Here is a 17116-nt window from a genome sequence, read left to right on the forward strand (position 1 = left end):
GTCTCTCGACCGCCTAGGGATCAGCGGAGGACTTCCATTGAAAATAATGGAAATTCACATTGGTGCACTTTTGATCCTTAAAAGGCAAGTCTCTTTCGATCCTTGAAGATATTCTCTCAAGCCAGGACGGGTAGGGTGGGGAGGAGAGATGTTTAAAAAGGAGGATGATCCATTTCATCGAGCCAAGAGGCTGGGCTAGTTGGAAAGTCGGGGTAGCCTACACTGCTTCCTGTGGAGATGTCAGAGGTGGGTCCCCCAGCCATGGCTCTCAGCGTCTGGCTTACTCCCTGCCCTGCGTGCGCAATGACGCCCAAATTACTGTCCACCGTGTAATCCAGCCCATTGAGCAAAGGAGCGTGGGATGGCAGGGACGATATGGAGGATGGAGACTGGGGGATTCCATAGGGGCTCCCATCCCTCAAGTCCTGATAGGATTGTCCTGTCCCGTCCATGGAGAAGCTCCCATTCATTAACTGTCCGCCTGTAACGTCCCCCACGTTGCCATAAATCCTATTGGTGTGGCCAAGTTCTGAGAGAATTTGATCCTCTGTGGACAAAAGAACGGAGATTTATTGTCAGCCGCCAGGACTCCAGTGGTCCCTGTTCTTCACAACCTAGGAATACACATGACCAAGAAAGAAGCCCAAGGACTTCGAGGCAGCTGCCTCGCTGCCGTGCATGAGTCAGACACCAACGTGTCACCCACAGACTGACCCACATCAGGGGGGGAAATAAGAAACACCTGCAGAGACTAAATGCAGATCCCAGAAGACTGGACAAATGTTTGGGGAGTTTGTTGGTCCCATGTGGCTCATGTACTAAGATGGCTACAGTAAAGAATAGGAATGCCTGAGGTTTGTGGGTCATATGTTATCAACCTTACCAATGGAAACTACATGCTGACAGGATTTAATATGAAAGCTTTCAAGCTGAGAAAAGGGCTTGGTTTGGTTGGTTGGGAAAGAAGCAGGCCCATGTGGTAAGGATAGCTGAGGACCACTCTTAGGCATGTATACGAAAACCCATCTCTGTTCCACCTGGAAAAGAGGTTCAACAGCAAAGGACTTGGTTTCTCTCTCTATTGAATAAGCTCTTCACTGGGGACAAAGTGTTGACGTGAGGAAGGCAAATGGTCCTTCTTGTTTTTTGATGAATTTCATTAAGGGTTTCTAATGGAATCTGTGCTACCTAGAAGAATTCACCTCTCCAACAGAGGCGAGCACTTTTAGTCTTAAGAAATGAAGAGTTCTATAATTACCCAGAGAGACCCCTGACGTGTCAACCTGGGGGCCCAGCTGCACCCAACAGAAAAGAGCTACAAAGCAAGACTTAACAATCCTGCCTGCTCCAGACGTTGATGTTGCAGCTCAGATGAGATTAAATGGCTTTCCTAACCCCACCAACAGGACTGGAGGGTGAGCATAGGCCCTTGAGCCCTTCCCAGGGCCCCGCAGGGCAGGCCTCTAGAGTGAGCCACAGTCCTCTCAGGGCATCGCGCCCTGGTGGGCAGCTTGTTCTGTCCTCTGCCCCCCAGCCTCCTCTTCTGTTCCCACCCTGGGCCTGTGCACCAATTCCCATCAAGCCTCCCCAGACTGGACTTCAACACACATTCCTTCTGAAGGCCTGCCCTAGGCCTGCCCCCTGCTCCAACCTGAAAATGCGAAGGGGCGAGGAGAACTCATGCCCTTTAAAAGGAAGCAGAGAGACGAAGGCTCAGCTCCACTGGAAAACAGCCATTACTTGGCCTTTTGCCCATACCTGTCATCCGATACGGCAGGCCCTCTGTGGGGGCCACAGGCTCGCTGTGGGGACAGTCATGTCTCCGACTATAAAACTGTGCTGAGCTTCCCCCAGACACATGCACGGTCAGCTGTGTTTACTGAACCCCACAACACCACTGTGAGGTGGACAAGGACGCAGTTCATCCCCATTTACAGAGGGGGAAACTGAGGCTCAAGAAAAGTGAATCGGCTTGAGAGAGCCACAATCAGCAACCAGACTTCCGACCCCCAGCTCCCTACTCTTTCTATCCACCCACGACAGAAGACCTTCCACAGCTGAGGGCTCAGTACATGAGAACAGTTACGGCTTTTTGCAAACAACCTCCGGATCCGAAACATGCAGGAATTTGCGATTTTGCTGATGCACAAATCTGAATGTAGCGCATGCTGCGAAGCTTATGTGCAGGGGACAGGATGAAGTGAGCAGTGGGGGAAGGGATTTCAGAAGCGAGGCCTGCCCCCTTCTCACAGGCACTCACAGTATTGACTTCCCAGGGCATGGGGCCTATAGAGCATGTCCTCCCCAACCACCACCAGGAAAGGAGAGAGGGGTCACTCTAGGGGATCCCGGGAGGGAGGCCCGTGCCCCTGCAGAGGAGGGAAATGCAGGGCTGAGACACAGCGGTCTGTTTATGGCTTCCCCCCGGCTGGTGAGAGAGAGCCCCAGTCAGCAGGAAAGGAGGGGAGGCCTTGGGGCCCACGGGCCTAGGGAACCCGGCTTCTACATTTCAGCAGCAGAGCTCTCTTGTTCCCTACTCCTTGTCCCACTGACGCGGCCTCCACCATCCCCACCACCGCCCCCCTCCTTTGCTGCGAGTCGCAGGGAAGAGCCTATGTGCTGGAGGCAGCCGTCAAGGCCTCAAGAAAGATCCCTCCTGAGCGTCAAGAATTACTGTTTCCCAGGGGCCTTTCCTAAGGCCTCGGCCTCGCCCCTCCAGCCCTGCTCACCTCGGAAGCTCAGCTCACTGTCACTAACCCCACAGTCCTCGGCAGAACTCTCCTTCTCCTGCTTGCTGCCTCCCCGGCTCCTCTTGACGCTCTTATAGAACTGCCCCCAGCGATGCCGCCCCGCGTCCTTCTTCAGGCGCTTCTCCTTGGCCCTTCTGTTCTGAAACCAAACCTGCCGCACAAGCAGAAGGGACACACTCGGGGGGTGCCCGCCATAAACCCAGAGCCCCCATGGTCCCCGAGACAGGCAGCTGGAGCCAGGCCCTGAAGCCTCCGTGGAGTTCAGGGCCAGGAGGGTGATGTGTCCACGACTCCCTCTGCCTGGGCCTCAGGACTCTGTCCCTGTTTCCACAAGCTTCCCAGGGTCACGGCCCGAAGCCCAGCTCCCCGGGGCGCGCCCCGAGCCTCGCCCTTGTAGCGTGTAGAGGGCACAGGACACCGGGGCCCTGTCCCAGGCCCAGCAGGAGGGCGCAGGCCTGGGGCCCCGAGAAAGCAGAGGAGGCCAGGGCGTCTCACCTGTACGACCCTCATGTCCAGGCCGGTCTCCGAGGACAGCTGCTCCCTCACGTGCCGGGCAGGCTTGGGGGAGTTCTTGTAGGCGTTCTTTAACGTCTCCAGCTGCTTGGCTGTGATGGTGGTCCGGGGCCGCTTCGCTCCGGCCTCAGAGTCATCTGCGGTGAAGACCACTCCTTACAGGGCTCTGCCTGCCCGAAGCGGCTGGGGCTCGTCCCCCTTCCTCCTCTCCTCACGCAGCCCTGCCCGCCGTGGGCAGAGCCGCGGGCAGGAACGGTGAATGACAGAGTGGCACGGTCCCCACCCCGACGGAGCCCTCTCCTCACCACGGGCCCTCCCGACTCACAGGAACATGAGGACAACAGTCCCTCCCTCAGCTCCCCACCCTTCTCACCTTCTCAGTCCCCAGCCAGCCCAGCACCCCCCCCCTCCCCCTGGGGGCTCCCACCAGACCCAAGGTGCGCAATTCCATGCGCTTCCCTGTCCTGGCAAACACTCTGGTTGGACGTCCCTGTGGATCGGTAGCTGGGCTGTGAAGGCAAATGAGCCAGGGTGGGTAAAGTGTGTTCTGGGCCGCCCCAGATGCCCCTGCCCCTCCTGCCCGCAGGCCCCTTCCCGGTGGCCTCCCTGGGCTCAGCGGGGGTGACCCCTAAGCGGTGTTCATCAATTACGGGTCAGAACGCGTGAGCGGGTTGTAATGTCAACCGAGAACCTTTCGAGGAAGTAGGACGGATGGGATGAGACGGGACAGATGAGGGTAAGCATCACTTCCGGGACTTGCTTAGTGCTCACTGTTTGAATAGGTGTGGTGAGCTGAAAGGTAAAATGAGTTCCTTACTCTGGGTCACAGCCAAAATTTTTAGAAAACCACCGGTCTAAAGAGTGTTCAGGACAACATACTGGCGGATCAGCCTTCAGTGGATTCTGAGCAGAATACTGTTAGAGGCTAGTTTGTTCAGTCAGACACAGAGGCACCCAGGTGCAGTCAGCAGCACACAGCCAGGTGCAGACGGCTCATCTCCTCTCCCGGCACTAGACTTACACCCATCCTCTCTGCATGGCATCCCCGAGTCAGCAAAGAGTAGGTCAGCCACCATGTCCCTGGCTCTCTGGGTTTTCTGTGCTTCCTCCCCTGTGTGTCCTATAAAATGTCTCTACTACATTCCCACCCTGTTTCTCTCTTCCTTCTTTCCCATTCAAGAAAACCCTCTCTTAGGAACAACAATAAGCCAATGTTTGCTAAGCACTTACTATGTGCCTGGTGTGATCTGAGAACTCTGTGTGCATACAGTGCTCACGACAGCTCTGAAAAGGTTTTCTTGCAGCCCAAAGACTTGGGCTCAACCTTCTTGTTGAGTTGAGTGAGTGATGTGGGCGAGTTACCTCCACACTCTGAAGCCTGGGGCAATGCCATCTGCCCTAAGTTGGGCAGCGTGTTGTACAGCCCGAGTCCACACTGCAGTCATGCACACAGCAGAGGGAGGACGAAGTCCCTTGTCCTCTCTTCTCCTTGGGCTGTTTTCTCCTCTAGCAGAGCTATTATCGTCCGCAACCCCCTGCCACCCCATCCCTCCCTTGGAGCCCTGGATCCAAAGAGAAAGGCTTTTAGAGCCATCGTGGGAGAAACTGAGGAAAGCCTCCAAAACTCTCTATATTTCAAACTCTGTTATAAGGAGTCAATCCCTTCTGCCCATATTTACAGAGATAACAGCATGCCAGCGTTTGATGCCAGTATGAAATAGTGCACTTTAAAAATACCTGTATAGGCTTTAGATATAAAATTTGAAATCATAAAACCATCAGAAAATTTTAATTCATCAAGAATTGCCTAATTTTTAAATAAGCTGGCCTCGTGATTTAGAAATTGTTGTCACCATGGCTAGATGGCAGTGCCACTGGGATACACCCGTCATCCTGGACTGGTGGCGCACTGGGATATACCCGTCATCCTGGGCTGGTGGCCCCTCTGTTCAGAACTGCTGTCTACGTCCATAGGACTTCCTTCTTGCGATTATGGGAACTATTATGCTGTTATTTTAACATTCACTGTTATTATAATTTAAAATCTTTTTTATATCCTATAACAATGTCATCCAAGTATTCATTAAGTAGTGGTGGCAGTGCTCATGCTGAAAAATGTACCCAAAAATCAATAACTTTGGTACGGAAGTTAAATGTGATAAAACGCTATGAGGAAGGCCAAGCGAGACCATGATATCCTAGGCTGTTAATTTAGGAGAGAGCATTCTGCAAGGTATTAGAGATAGTGCTGAGAAAATAAAAAGTAGCATTAAGGCAAAGATACACTTCACCGGTTATGGATTTATGTGCTTCCAGAATACATCCCCCCCTCCTACTTTTTACATTAATTCCTATGGGAAAATTAGTCTTAAAATATGTTAGTTTTGAATTATGCAGGGTCTCCTAGCACTTGTCCCCGGCATAAAATGCAACCTCATTATATTGAAAATGCAAATATCCAGGGAGATGTAACAAATGAACAAAATCATTCACACTAAGATACAAATAGCTGATATTAGGTCCTTTGTGTAGCACAAGGAAGGGAACTGTAAGCCTGAAAGAGGGTTTAGATTAGCAAGGAGGAATTAAAACATAAAAAAAAAAAAAAAAAAAAAAAAAAAAAGCCAAATGTCCCAAAGCAGATAAAGGTCCCCTGATGCACTAAGGATCACTCAGATTTCACAGGATGGGCTGGGCCCTGCCCACCAACAGCCAGAGGCAGGAGGAACACGTCAGGAATGCTGTGTAACCTTCCGCTACTTGAAAACCTACAGCAGATCTCACCTCCCTGCTTGTTTGTCTTCCTCGCTGGTCTCACCCTCCTTCAGCACCCTGTTCCACAATCCTCATCGTATTTAACCCTCAGGAAACAGCTCCATGTGGCAGGTGCTGTTCCCCGTCTCCTACTGACCCTACTGAGCTGAGAAGCCAAGGCTCAACCACGGCTGGCCAGGGACCCCCACGTTAGTGACTGAGCAGCAATGCCCACCAGCCTCTGATGCCAAATCCAGAGTCCCACAGAGGTCTGCTATGGCACAAATGATCCTTGATGAAAAGTGTGCACCCGACTGTCATTCTTGCCTCCCCAGCTAAGTCTCCCCCTCCTCTGGAACCATCCCCAGCAGCGGTCGATGCCAGGCCATGGATGCTCAGGGTCTGAACAAGGCCTCTGATGAGGAGAAGCAGCCACCCGCCTGGAGGGAGCTCATGCAATTCTTAGTATCTCTGGGGAAGGGCATCAGAGGTCCAAAGGCAGCTGGGATCTCTGAGTCCATCTGCCTTGATGGTTTATCCCCGACAAGATGCCCTAATCTTCTATGACATCAGAATCGATTCCAAAGCTCTGGAAGAAGAGAGAGGACGCCCCCGACTCCGGCACCCCTGCGGTGCCTTCCTGCCTGCCTCCCACCAAAGCCGGCTGCCTCACCAAAAGGGCCTCTGTACCTCCACCTCACCTCCTCCTCACCACCACAAAACCCTCACTTGAAACCGTGGTTACTGGGCAGAAAAATCAGTTTCTCCATGTATGGATCAGATCTATATAACACACATGTGCCAGGAAAGATCTAGAAGGAGATGCATGAAATTTGTTGTTGCTTTGCTTTTTGTTTTTTGGGTTTTTGTTTTCATCAAGCCCAGAGCTGTCCAGAGCTGCTTTCTGCAGTCACACCCTGAGTTGATAAAGATTCTAGTCAAAGGCAAATGGCCTTGATGTTTTGTGAATTTTGTGCATCTGAGATCCCCCAGGCTGCGTTTGGCCAAATGCCAGATATGGAGCCAGGGCGAAGGGCACACCACCTGGGGGCCCAGCTGTGAGTGAGGAGCCTGAGGTGGGGCTACAGGAGACGAGGCGTCAGGCTTGGCCTTTCTGAGGGTTCAGAGCTGTCTAGGCCCCAGAGCAGCCGCTGCCTCGGCTGACCATGTGAGGGCACGTTTTCCAGGTGTGGCGGCCACGTGCTGGGTGGGGCCTGACATCAGCCTCAGCCTTGCAGGGGTCTCTGCCGAAGACCCTGGACGATGGCCCTGAGGGGGCTGGGGGAAGGGGAGGTGGACGGGAAGTTATATGGCAGATTGGAGCCTCCTAAGGCGCAGACTCGCCGAGCGCTTGATCCTGCATCAGGGACTTTGGGAGACGCAAGGAAGGGGAAGACCCTGCCCTCGACAAGCCTGAGGTCTGACAGGGGAAACAAGACAGTTGACTGAAATAGAAGCTGACTTGGGCCAACACTAGTGCTCTTACTCAGTGAGGCCTTGGAGGCGTGGGAGTGCCGAGGAACACGTGAACCCCAATACCCAAGGCAGATGAGCAACCCCAGTGTCCGCTGGAGACAGCGCCCCCTCCCAGGCCCACCCCAGGCAAGGAGCCACCGACACGAAAAGCACGAGGCCCCTGGCTGTTCTTAAGCCCACCAAGCAGTGGAGGGGACAGCAAGCTCTCGTTGACCGGAACCTGATCGGTGAAGCCAGCGGGTGCGAAAGGGTGGGGGGTGTGGAGAATGAACCGTCCTGCAGAGATCTGGGGATGCTTCTCCGAGGAGGCAGGGCGCCAGCGAGCAGGGCTCCAAGGGAGCAGGGCTCCTCCAAGGGATAGGCCGCCAGGACCGGGGAGGGGCGGGCAGCGGGCGGCCCCGGGGCAGAGGTCGGGGTGGGGCAGGGGTGGGGGGAAGCTCACCGTTCTGCTTGGCCGTCTCGTAGTCCTCCTTGCACACCAGCCGCCCGTCCTCCATGAGGTAGAACTCGTCCCCCGTGGCCAGCTGCCGGTTGCAGATGATGCAGGCGAAGCAGTGCAGGTGGTAGACGAAGTCCTGCGCCTTGCGCACCACCTGGGTCGGGGGGATGCCCTGCTGGCAGGCCGTGCATTTTGTGCCGAAGCGCCTGTCAAGGCAGCAGGAAGGGACTGGAGCTCAGTGTGTGTGTGTGTGTGGGGGGGGGGGGGAGTGTCTGGCTGCCCCCCACTTCCTATCATATCAGCCCCTCTCCTGCCCACCGCTCTGCGGTGTCCATGGGCGTCAAAGCCTGGGCCACCCGGTGCTTACCATCCGGTCCCTTCTGTCTCTGGTTAGCCTCATTGCTCTGTGCCCCGGGATCTTTCCCCACAAAATGAAGAGGCCGGATCAGAGCCAGTCTCCCGTGCCTCTTCCGGGCTGACAAGCCAGGGGCTCCCGCATGCCCGGTTAATAGCCCTCTGTGTCCCCTCTGAGCAGGCTGTTTCACCCTCCACATCCTGGTCTTTGACTGTATGGTGAGGCCTAGAGGACCAGCACCACGGGGCCACTGTGTGTGTTCACGGGCTGGTGTGCAAAAAGCATCAGCTACCACCTCTTTATGCTCCCGCAAGAGGAGCCAGGAGACAGCACGTGCCAGCGTCCGTGCTGGAGTTCTGGAGAAACTTGACTTTGGCAGCAGGAGCAGGGATCTCCCGAAGGCTTCTCTCTCCTGCCTCTCCCCTCTGTCTGGCACACGCCAAAGCTCTCCATGCCAACCACCATCCCCTACCCATGTACAGCCCCTGAAATGCGCCGGTCTGAGGTGGTCCCAGGAATCTGCATGTTCACACCCCTATGCCATTCAGGACAAGGAGTCTACAGACCTCTGTTTGCACAATGCTGCTGTGGCCCTCTCCCTGGTCTACACCTTTCTGGACCAGCACTGAGGCGAGAGGAAGGCGCCTACCGCCACCCTGGGCCAAGGGCGGGAGGGCGGGAGAAGCAGACACATTGAAAATATAGTCCAGTGGGGTCATTTAAGCCTCCTTCCCACGCTGCCCACAGACATGGAGCCTCGCCGGTAATCATGGAGGCCAGAGGGGAATCTGGGGCCAGTGTAGACATGGGTGATGAAGGGGGTGCTCCACTACAGGTGAGTCTTCCCTCCTTCAGGAGGGAGGTGGGAGGGGTTGGAGAGGCAGGGGCAGAGTTTAAAACAGCAATCAACCTAATTATTCATGACATTTCACACAGCAGAACTTTATCTTCTTCAGGATGAAAGACTTCGCCTAATGGATCTGGGGAAGGTTTGATTTTAATGGTCCTTTTAACTAATGCTTATAGGCAGCCTGATTTCCCCTGAAAGGACAGTACATATTTCATCCACATTAATACCAAATAAATTAATTATGGTCATGGCTATCATGATGAATCCCAGATTAATGCAGAATGATGGGTCTCTTATGCAGTAATGATACCTGCTGGGGGGCTGCAGGGGCCTGGAGCAGGCGTGGCCAGCTGCGGCTTCAGAAGCTCCCCTCCCGGGAACAGTGTCACAGAGAGAGAAGTGGGGGGGGTCTCTAAGTCTAGAAGTGTGGCCCAGGGGACTGCTTTTCTGAGATGAGGTCTGAGAAGGGTGTTGGGGTGTGAGGGGCTGGGGCATCTGGCTTGGAAAGACCCCAGACCCCTGAACTCCTGGAAAGTCTCTTGGTGTGGCGAGGAGGAGGAGGAGGTGGAGGGGGGGCTGCGGGTGGCACAGGAGCAGACCTCCAGAGCAGATGTTCTTAGCCCGAGGCTCAGGACGGGCTCTGCAAACCACCCCGGAGTCATTTGTGCATCACGAGGGGTTTCATCAGATTCTCGAAGGGGCACAGGATCCAGGAAAGGAGAGTTAACATTTGTTGAATGAATAAATCAGCAAATAGAGATCCATGCTTTTAGACGATGTACACGGAGATGCTAAATCTGAGGATGGAGAACAAAGTATACTGTCGCGTCTAGAAAGTTCTACACCTCCCAGAACACCTGTGAAACCAGCCTTCTTCAACAACTGCTGTCTAACCAGGTCATTTGTGTTAAAGGGCAGGTAGGCAGGCACCCGGTTGTATCCTGTGTGAGTATGTGCTTGTGTGCGTGTGAGTGTGCGTGTGTGTGTTGGAGGGACAAAGAGAAAGGAAGCCTGTGTGTATATGTGTTATTAGAGTGTGTTTTCTTTTTTTTTTTTTTTTAATTTTTTTTTCAACGTTTTTTATTCATTTTTGGGACAGAGAGAGACAGAGCATGAACGGGAGAGGGGCAGAGAGAGAGGGAGACACAGAGTCGGAAACAGGCTCCAGGCTCCGAGCCGTCAGCCCAGAGCCCGACGCGGGGCTCGAACTCACAGACCGCGAGATCGTGACCTGGCTGAAGTCGGACGCTTAACCGACTGCGCCACCCAGGCGCCCCTAGAGTGTGTTTTCAAAATGCCTGCAGTTTGTGTATCTTGTCCCGGCCAATTCACACTCCCTGGAAGCCCTGCCACATAAAACACTAAGAGTCCAGTGTCCAAATCCTTTGCTGCAGATGCTGGAGCCACAGCAGCTCCAGAGAGTTCTCCAGACACCAAGTCCGATCTTGTTGAGGCGAGGAGCGGTAAGGGGAGGCTCCAGAACACAGTGAAGACCCCCAGTGGCAGTGCCCTGGGAGAGGACCACGTCTCTCTCACCACTAAGAAGCAGACCACGGCTTTCAGTAACCAGAGCCCCAGAGACATGAAAGATAACGGGGGTATAAATTTAATCTACATACCGACAGTGATTCATGCATAGGGGTGGCAAGTGCACAAGAAAAATGAAAAATAAATGGACTTTCCCACCAGCTTTTTTTAGCAATTGAAGCAATTTTCCTGATTGTGGGATTTATACCGATGGTAAGTGGAAGTTGCTCCTTATTACCTTCCTCCCCTGGAGCACAGCTAGAAGGATCCTCGATGAGGGGACTATGGGCACCCCCTTAACCTGCAGGGCTCCCAGAGCACCAAGGGGCACCCCTGCCACCTGCTGGTCAGAGCCCGTGGCCCCAGAAAAAGGTGCTGCCTTATTGGAGAGGGAGGGTAGTGAGGACACTGTGCCCGAGCTCCCAGAGCTTAGACCAGCCGGGGTCACAGAGGAGACAGCCGTGCCTGGATAAGCTGGATGACTCCTTCCGTGACAGGCAATAACGAGACGGCCATAGTTTAAATCCCCTGGTCCAAAAGAAGGTGAAACTGTGAGCTTGGCTGCTGAGAGAGGCAATGTCTAACCAACCTGACCACATTTGAAGGACACTGGAGTGGGGGTGGAGCTGGATGCCAGCCAAGGAAGAGGCTTCCTTTTTTTTTTTTTTTTTTTTTAATGTTTTACTTATTTTTGAGAGAGAGAGAGAGAGAGACACAGTGCGAGCCAGGGAGGGGCAGAGAGAGAGGGAGACACAGAATCCAAAGCAGGCTCCAGGCTCTGAGCTGTCAGCACAGAGCCTGATGTGGGGCTCGAACCCGCGAACCATGAGATCATGACCTGAGCTGAAGTCAGAGGCTTAAGCGACTGAGCCACCCAGGTGCCCCAAGAAAAGGCTTCTGAGAGATTTCCCAGGCAGTACCCCCTTCCTCCTGTCGCCAAGCACCTCCTATGTGCAGGGCCCTGCCTTCTTGCTGCAACCTGCCGTGCCCTGCTCACCAGAAGGACCATCTCTCTGGCCAGGCCTCCAGGGACACCCGGTCTCCCCAGGGAAAGCAGCTAGAGGTGATCCAAATGACAAAGAAAATGCGAGGAAGGACTTACTAATGGCCCAAGTTCCTTTCCTACTCAGACCAACATCACTGGAAATTCTCTTATCCCTGTCCAGCTTGTAGTAGACAGGCAACAAAGACCCACTGAACGAGCAAAGGAATAAACACATGAACTCCTTAAAAAGTGTGTTTGGGGGCAACTGGGTGGCTCAGTAGGTTAAACGACTGACTCTTGGTTTCACCTCAGGCCACGATCTCAAGGTTCGTGAGTTCGAGCCCTGCATCAGGTTCCATGCTGGCAGTGTGGAGCCTGCTTGGGATTCTCTCTCTCTCTCTCTCTCTCTGCCCCTCCCCTGCTCGTATTCTCTCTCTCTCTCAAATAAATTAACTTAAACAAAAAAAGTAAAACAAAACAACAAAAACAAAAAAACAAAAGTGTGTCTGAACCATCGGGGAAGGACACAGAACACAAGAACTCCTGTCAAAAGCTTTTCCGAGAAAGGACTCAAACCCGGGTTGCAGTGAGGCCGCAGTGGACGAAAATACAACTTTGCATCCCGCTTTGTGCCATCATCATGCACATTCGACAGATGTCACCTGCGTGTCCAACGTAGAGGCAGGTATTACGATACCTGCTAACAGATGAGAAACTGAGGCTCAGATGGTGAGGTGCCGGCCGCGGCTCACAAAGGCAACGAGAGAGAGAACCAGGGCTTGAACTCGGGCTTCTGAGAGCTCTGCTGGCACATGGCAGGCATCACAGCAAACCTCCACTGGGAAGCCAGCCGTGCTGTCCCTACCCCAGAAGGGAACTTGAGGAGAGGAGTTCTGAGCTGCTCTGAGCCCCAGAGTATGCGGCCCCCAGACCTGCAATGCAGGGGCTGCTCTGGGACCCTTCACCCCGGGGGTGACCCCCAACACAGCGACTGACCCTGCCTGCACCTTCCACACTTCTGCCCCCGCTGAGGGCGGGCCTCAGGGGCCTAGGCCACTGGCTAAGGAAATGCACCAGATGTCAGCCAACAGGGGCCAGGCCCGTGTCCTCAGTCTCACCCTTGGGTCCAGTGCTCAGTCTGAGCTCCCATCTGCCCATTCACCTGTCCACCCCTGCTGCTGTCGACAAGCCTGGGGGAGGGGGGCGGTGGACTATCCTGAGGGTGTCTGGATCCTGCAGAAAGTGGGCAACAGGCAGGCCCTGCACACCTTCTAGAAACTGGTGCATGTAAATCCCATACCACGAATGTTCTGGCACATCCTGATTTTAAGTTCTGTCCTATGATCCCAGGTTCCCTACGATGGACACTGAAATGCTACTAACGAAAGCAGTTCCCAAGTACTAAGCCCCTACTGTGCACCCCTGTGTGTGCACACCTGTGCTTAATCCACAGACCGCTCCCTGCTACCTCCTCATGGCGGTCATCCCAGCACCTCCCCCTCACCTCCTCCCCACTCCAGCACCCCCCCCCCCCCCCCCATGAATTTGGTCCTGTCCTTCCTGCCATAATGCTTGGTGACTTCGATATCCACGCAACAGTCCTTCCTGCCCCTGCTCCCTCAATTCTCTGACCTCTTCCTCTGAAGGTCATGGCCACTACCCTTCCTCAGCCACTCATCCCCTAGTCCACTCAGACCTTCTGTTGGCAGGAACCGCAGTGCCTCCAGCGGTGCTTTCCAGCCCTCACGCCGTCTTCTGGACCTTCTAGTTCCCTCCCCGAGGCACCAAGCCCCACAGCTCTGCTGACACAGGGTCCAGCTAGTGCTCCCGCTGTGCTGTGCATGGGTCCTCGCTCCCCTCCTGGCCCGGCTTCCTCCTCACCCAGCAAGGCCTCTGCTTACTAACCCCTCCCTTGCACACAGCCTCACCTCACCACCCCGCTCGCCACCCTCTGCCTTCTCCACCAGACAGGGAGTAGACACAGCACCTCACCGACTGCTCGGTTCAAATCTGTGACCCGTGTCTCAACAGGGCCCGGGAGCCACAGGGAGATGTACTCCCTAGTGCATTCACTCTCCTGTGCTCCCAAACACCTCCTTTCTCCAGCTCCCCGCCCCCAACCCCTCAGCCAGGGGCTTCCCATTTCCCAGGGAAAAGGGGCACTCAGCTGTCCTGTCCGGCCACCCATTTGTCCTGCCTTCCCTCTGCTTCCTACCCCAGAACCACCTGTGCCCCTGTTCAAAGCCAGCTGCCCACTTAGGCACGGAGTCCCTTTCTTCCTGCCTAATAAGATCATTCCTCCAGCAACTGTTCCTTTTGCCCCCACGTGATTAATTTCCCCTCTCAACTAGATCCTACCCAGCAGGCTATTATTTCTGCCACTTCAAAAACCCTCTCTTGACCCCGCATCTCCCTCCATCTACCACCCAACTTCTCTACTCCCTGTAGAGCAAAATTCCCCAAAAGAAGGGTCTACATGCAAGGTCTCTAATGTCCCTGTTCCCACTCTTCTGTCTTTTTTTTAGCTTATTTATCTATCTTGAGAGAGACAGACGGCGTAAGCAGGGGAGCGGGGAGAGTCCCAGACAGGCTCCAGCAGTGGAGACCCACTGGGGGCTCAAACCCATGAATCGCCAGACCATGACCTGAGCTGAAACCCAGAGCCAGAAGCTTAACCAACTAAACCACCCAGGCACCACCTCCCCTGCCCCACCACTCTTTTCTTGAATCCACTCTGATGGTTAGTTAATTTTATGTGTCAACTTGACTGGGCCATGGGGTGCCCAGATATTTGGTCAAACATTATTCTGAGTGTGTCCGTGAGGGTGTTTTGGGATGAGATTAACATATGAATCAGTAGGTTGAGTAAAGCAGATTGCCCTCCCCATTGTGGCTGGGCCTCATCCAATCAGCTGAAGGCTTGAATAGAACAGAAAGGCTGACTATCCCAAGAGAGAGAGGAAATTCCTCCTGCCTGACTTCCTTGAGAGGTCACATTGGCTTTTTCCTGCCTTTAAACTTGAACTAAAAAATCAGCTCTTCTTAGACCTCAACGCTGCTGGTTTCTGGACCAGAATTTACACACTATCAGCCCTCCTGGGCCTCCAGCTTGCTGACTGCAGCTCTCAGGGCTTCTCTGACTCCAAAATCACATGAGCCAATCCTTATAATAAATCTCTTTATATTACACACACACACACACACACACACAGCCTGCTGGTTCCGTTCTCTGGAGAACCCTGACTGATACACACTCCAGTCAGGTGTCACCCACCAATCAACCCAAACTGCACTTGCCAAGGTCACCCATGACCCCAGCGTTGCTGGCCCAGTGATCAGGTCTTGTCTCCCCTGACTTTTCGATGGCATTGGCTCTCTCCCTCCTCCTTAGAACATTGTGCTCACTTGGCTACAGGACCAGCTCTCCTGGCTCTGTCCCTTCTACCCCCCCAGCAGCCTCTCCTCCATCTACCCCACTCGCTGGGGACTTCACTTCCACCTCTCATCCAGACCTCTCGCCTAGCTCAGACTGGTATATCCCACTGTCTCCTCAGCCTCTCTGCTTGGATGTCTGAAACCAAACTCCTGATCCTCCCCAGAATCTGCACCGCCCCCGCCCCGCCTGCGTCAGAGAATGGTGATTTCATTCTTCCAGTGACTAAGGCTGAAAGCCTTGCACACGTCCACCCGATATGTCAGCAAACCCTGTCGGTTCTACCCAAAATTCGGTCAAGAATTGGACCACTTCTGACCATCTGTACCTCTGCCTCCCTAGTTCAGGGACCCATCACGCCTTGCCCACCACTAACGGCTCTCCTGGCTTCAGCCCTTCCCCCCACAATGGCCACAGTGATCCCATCTCACTCCCCTGCTCCACACCTTCCGGTGGCTCCCCCCTGGCTCAGGGTAAAAGCTGAAGCCCCTTTACTGGCCTCCGAGACCTTCCAAGACTACCTAGCCTCCTCTCCTACCACTCTGCCTGCTCACTCGCCCGGCCACACTGGCTCCACGGGCTTCCTCAGCTTGGGGTGCTCTTTCCCCAGTTACCTACATGGCTCACGTCTGCATTTCCTGCAGGTCACCCCGCAAACGTCACCTTCTCCAGGGGCATTCCTTGACCACCCCCATGCTCCATCCAGCACTTCCTTCCATATCTCCCCTGGATGCACCTCACCGTTCTTGTTTGTCTATCCGATCTCTCCATGCCCAGCAGGCACCGTATCTGATTTGTTCACCGCCAAGTCCAGTACCTCCAGCAGTACCGGACCAGGACACGTGTTCTGTGAATAGCTGGTGAATAAACAAGGAATGCCTATGCCTGTGGTACGCATTAATACTCGTCCCCCATTTGCGCATGAGGAAATAAGTTCAGAGAGGGTCGATGACGTGCGAGAGACCACACAGCCGGAAACAGTGGAGCTGGGATTTGAACCCGATGCTCTTCGTTACTCGGCCATCAGGAGGCAGCTGGGGGGTGTGAGCCCAGGCCCACGCCAGCGACTGCGTGTGGGGGCTGACGCAGCACAGTGCACTGTCCTGAGGAAACAAAATACTGCATAACTTAATTTTATGCTTTAATTGCTTGGTGGTGATTTACTGCGGGCTGTATATTTTTTTCCCGGCTGACACTTCCCTACATGTATTTCTTTTATCTATCACCACACTTGACAGGTAAGTTGCTGATATTTACTGTTACTGTATGTACCAATATTTCCAACATATATCACCACCACAGCCATGTCACAGGCGCATAAAGTTCTGCCCCAGAACGGCCAGCCTTCTCCAGACATAGACAGGGGCCATATTTGGAGAAGGCCTGACACCAGGTAATATCAGAGGCTTCAGGAGTAGAAACACAGCCCCCCACAACACACGCTCCCAGACCCATTGGAACTGCCCCCACAGCGCTCTGCCTTTTGCTGGGGAGGGTTCTTTATTTATTTTTTAGGTTTATTTATTTTGAGAGAGACAGTGGGGGAGGGCAGAGAGAGAGGGAGAGAGAAAAAATCCCAAGCAGGTGTCATGCTGTCAGCATGAAGCCGGATGCGGGGCTTGAACTCACAAACCTCGAGATCATGACCTGAGCCAAGGCTGGACACTTAACTGACAGAGACACCCAGGTGCTGTTTTTTTTTTTTTTTTAAATATAATGCTTTTCTTCTTGATAAACATTCAATATTATCCTGAGGTGGATGCTACTAGAAAAGCTTTAGAACCAGTGACCCAGTCCAACCCCCTCATTTAACGCAGAACAAAACTGGGGCCCAGAGAGGGGTAGTAACTTGTCCAAGATCACACAGCTCAGTTAGTGGCAGAGAAGGGGCTAGGGAGCCCAACTCCCCCTTTCCCTCAGTCATGCTCCACCCTCCCCCCGTTCCCAGCTGGGGATAGATTTGCTTCCCAAGAGGTAATGGGACATCGGATCCAGATCCGACCCTCTTCTGCAAGAGTCCAGCCCACCTCCCTT

The 17116-nt window shown here is 53.9% G+C and overlaps 1 protein-coding gene across 1 annotated transcript in view; it reads right to left on the reverse strand.

Moving 5' to 3' along the window:
• Positions 1 to 152: 152 nt before the first annotated feature.
• LHX4 (LIM homeobox 4) overlaps positions 153 to 17116 on the reverse strand; it is a 41752-nt gene continuing 24788 nt past the window's right edge. Inside the window, exons 3-6 of the mRNA XM_042925597.1 lie at positions 7936 to 8138; positions 3246 to 3400; positions 2730 to 2901; positions 153 to 547 (exon numbers count right to left, since the gene is read on the reverse strand). Coding sequence (XP_042781531.1) covers positions 153 to 547; positions 2730 to 2901; positions 3246 to 3400; positions 7936 to 8138 — 925 coding nt within the window. The remainder of the gene's footprint in view (positions 548 to 2729; positions 2902 to 3245; positions 3401 to 7935; positions 8139 to 17116) is intronic.

Source organism: Panthera leo, chromosome F3 (assembly GCF_018350215.1).
Source record: "Panthera leo isolate Ple1 chromosome F3, P.leo_Ple1_pat1.1, whole genome shotgun sequence".
NCBI lineage: Eukaryota > Metazoa > Chordata > Mammalia > Carnivora > Felidae > Panthera > Panthera leo.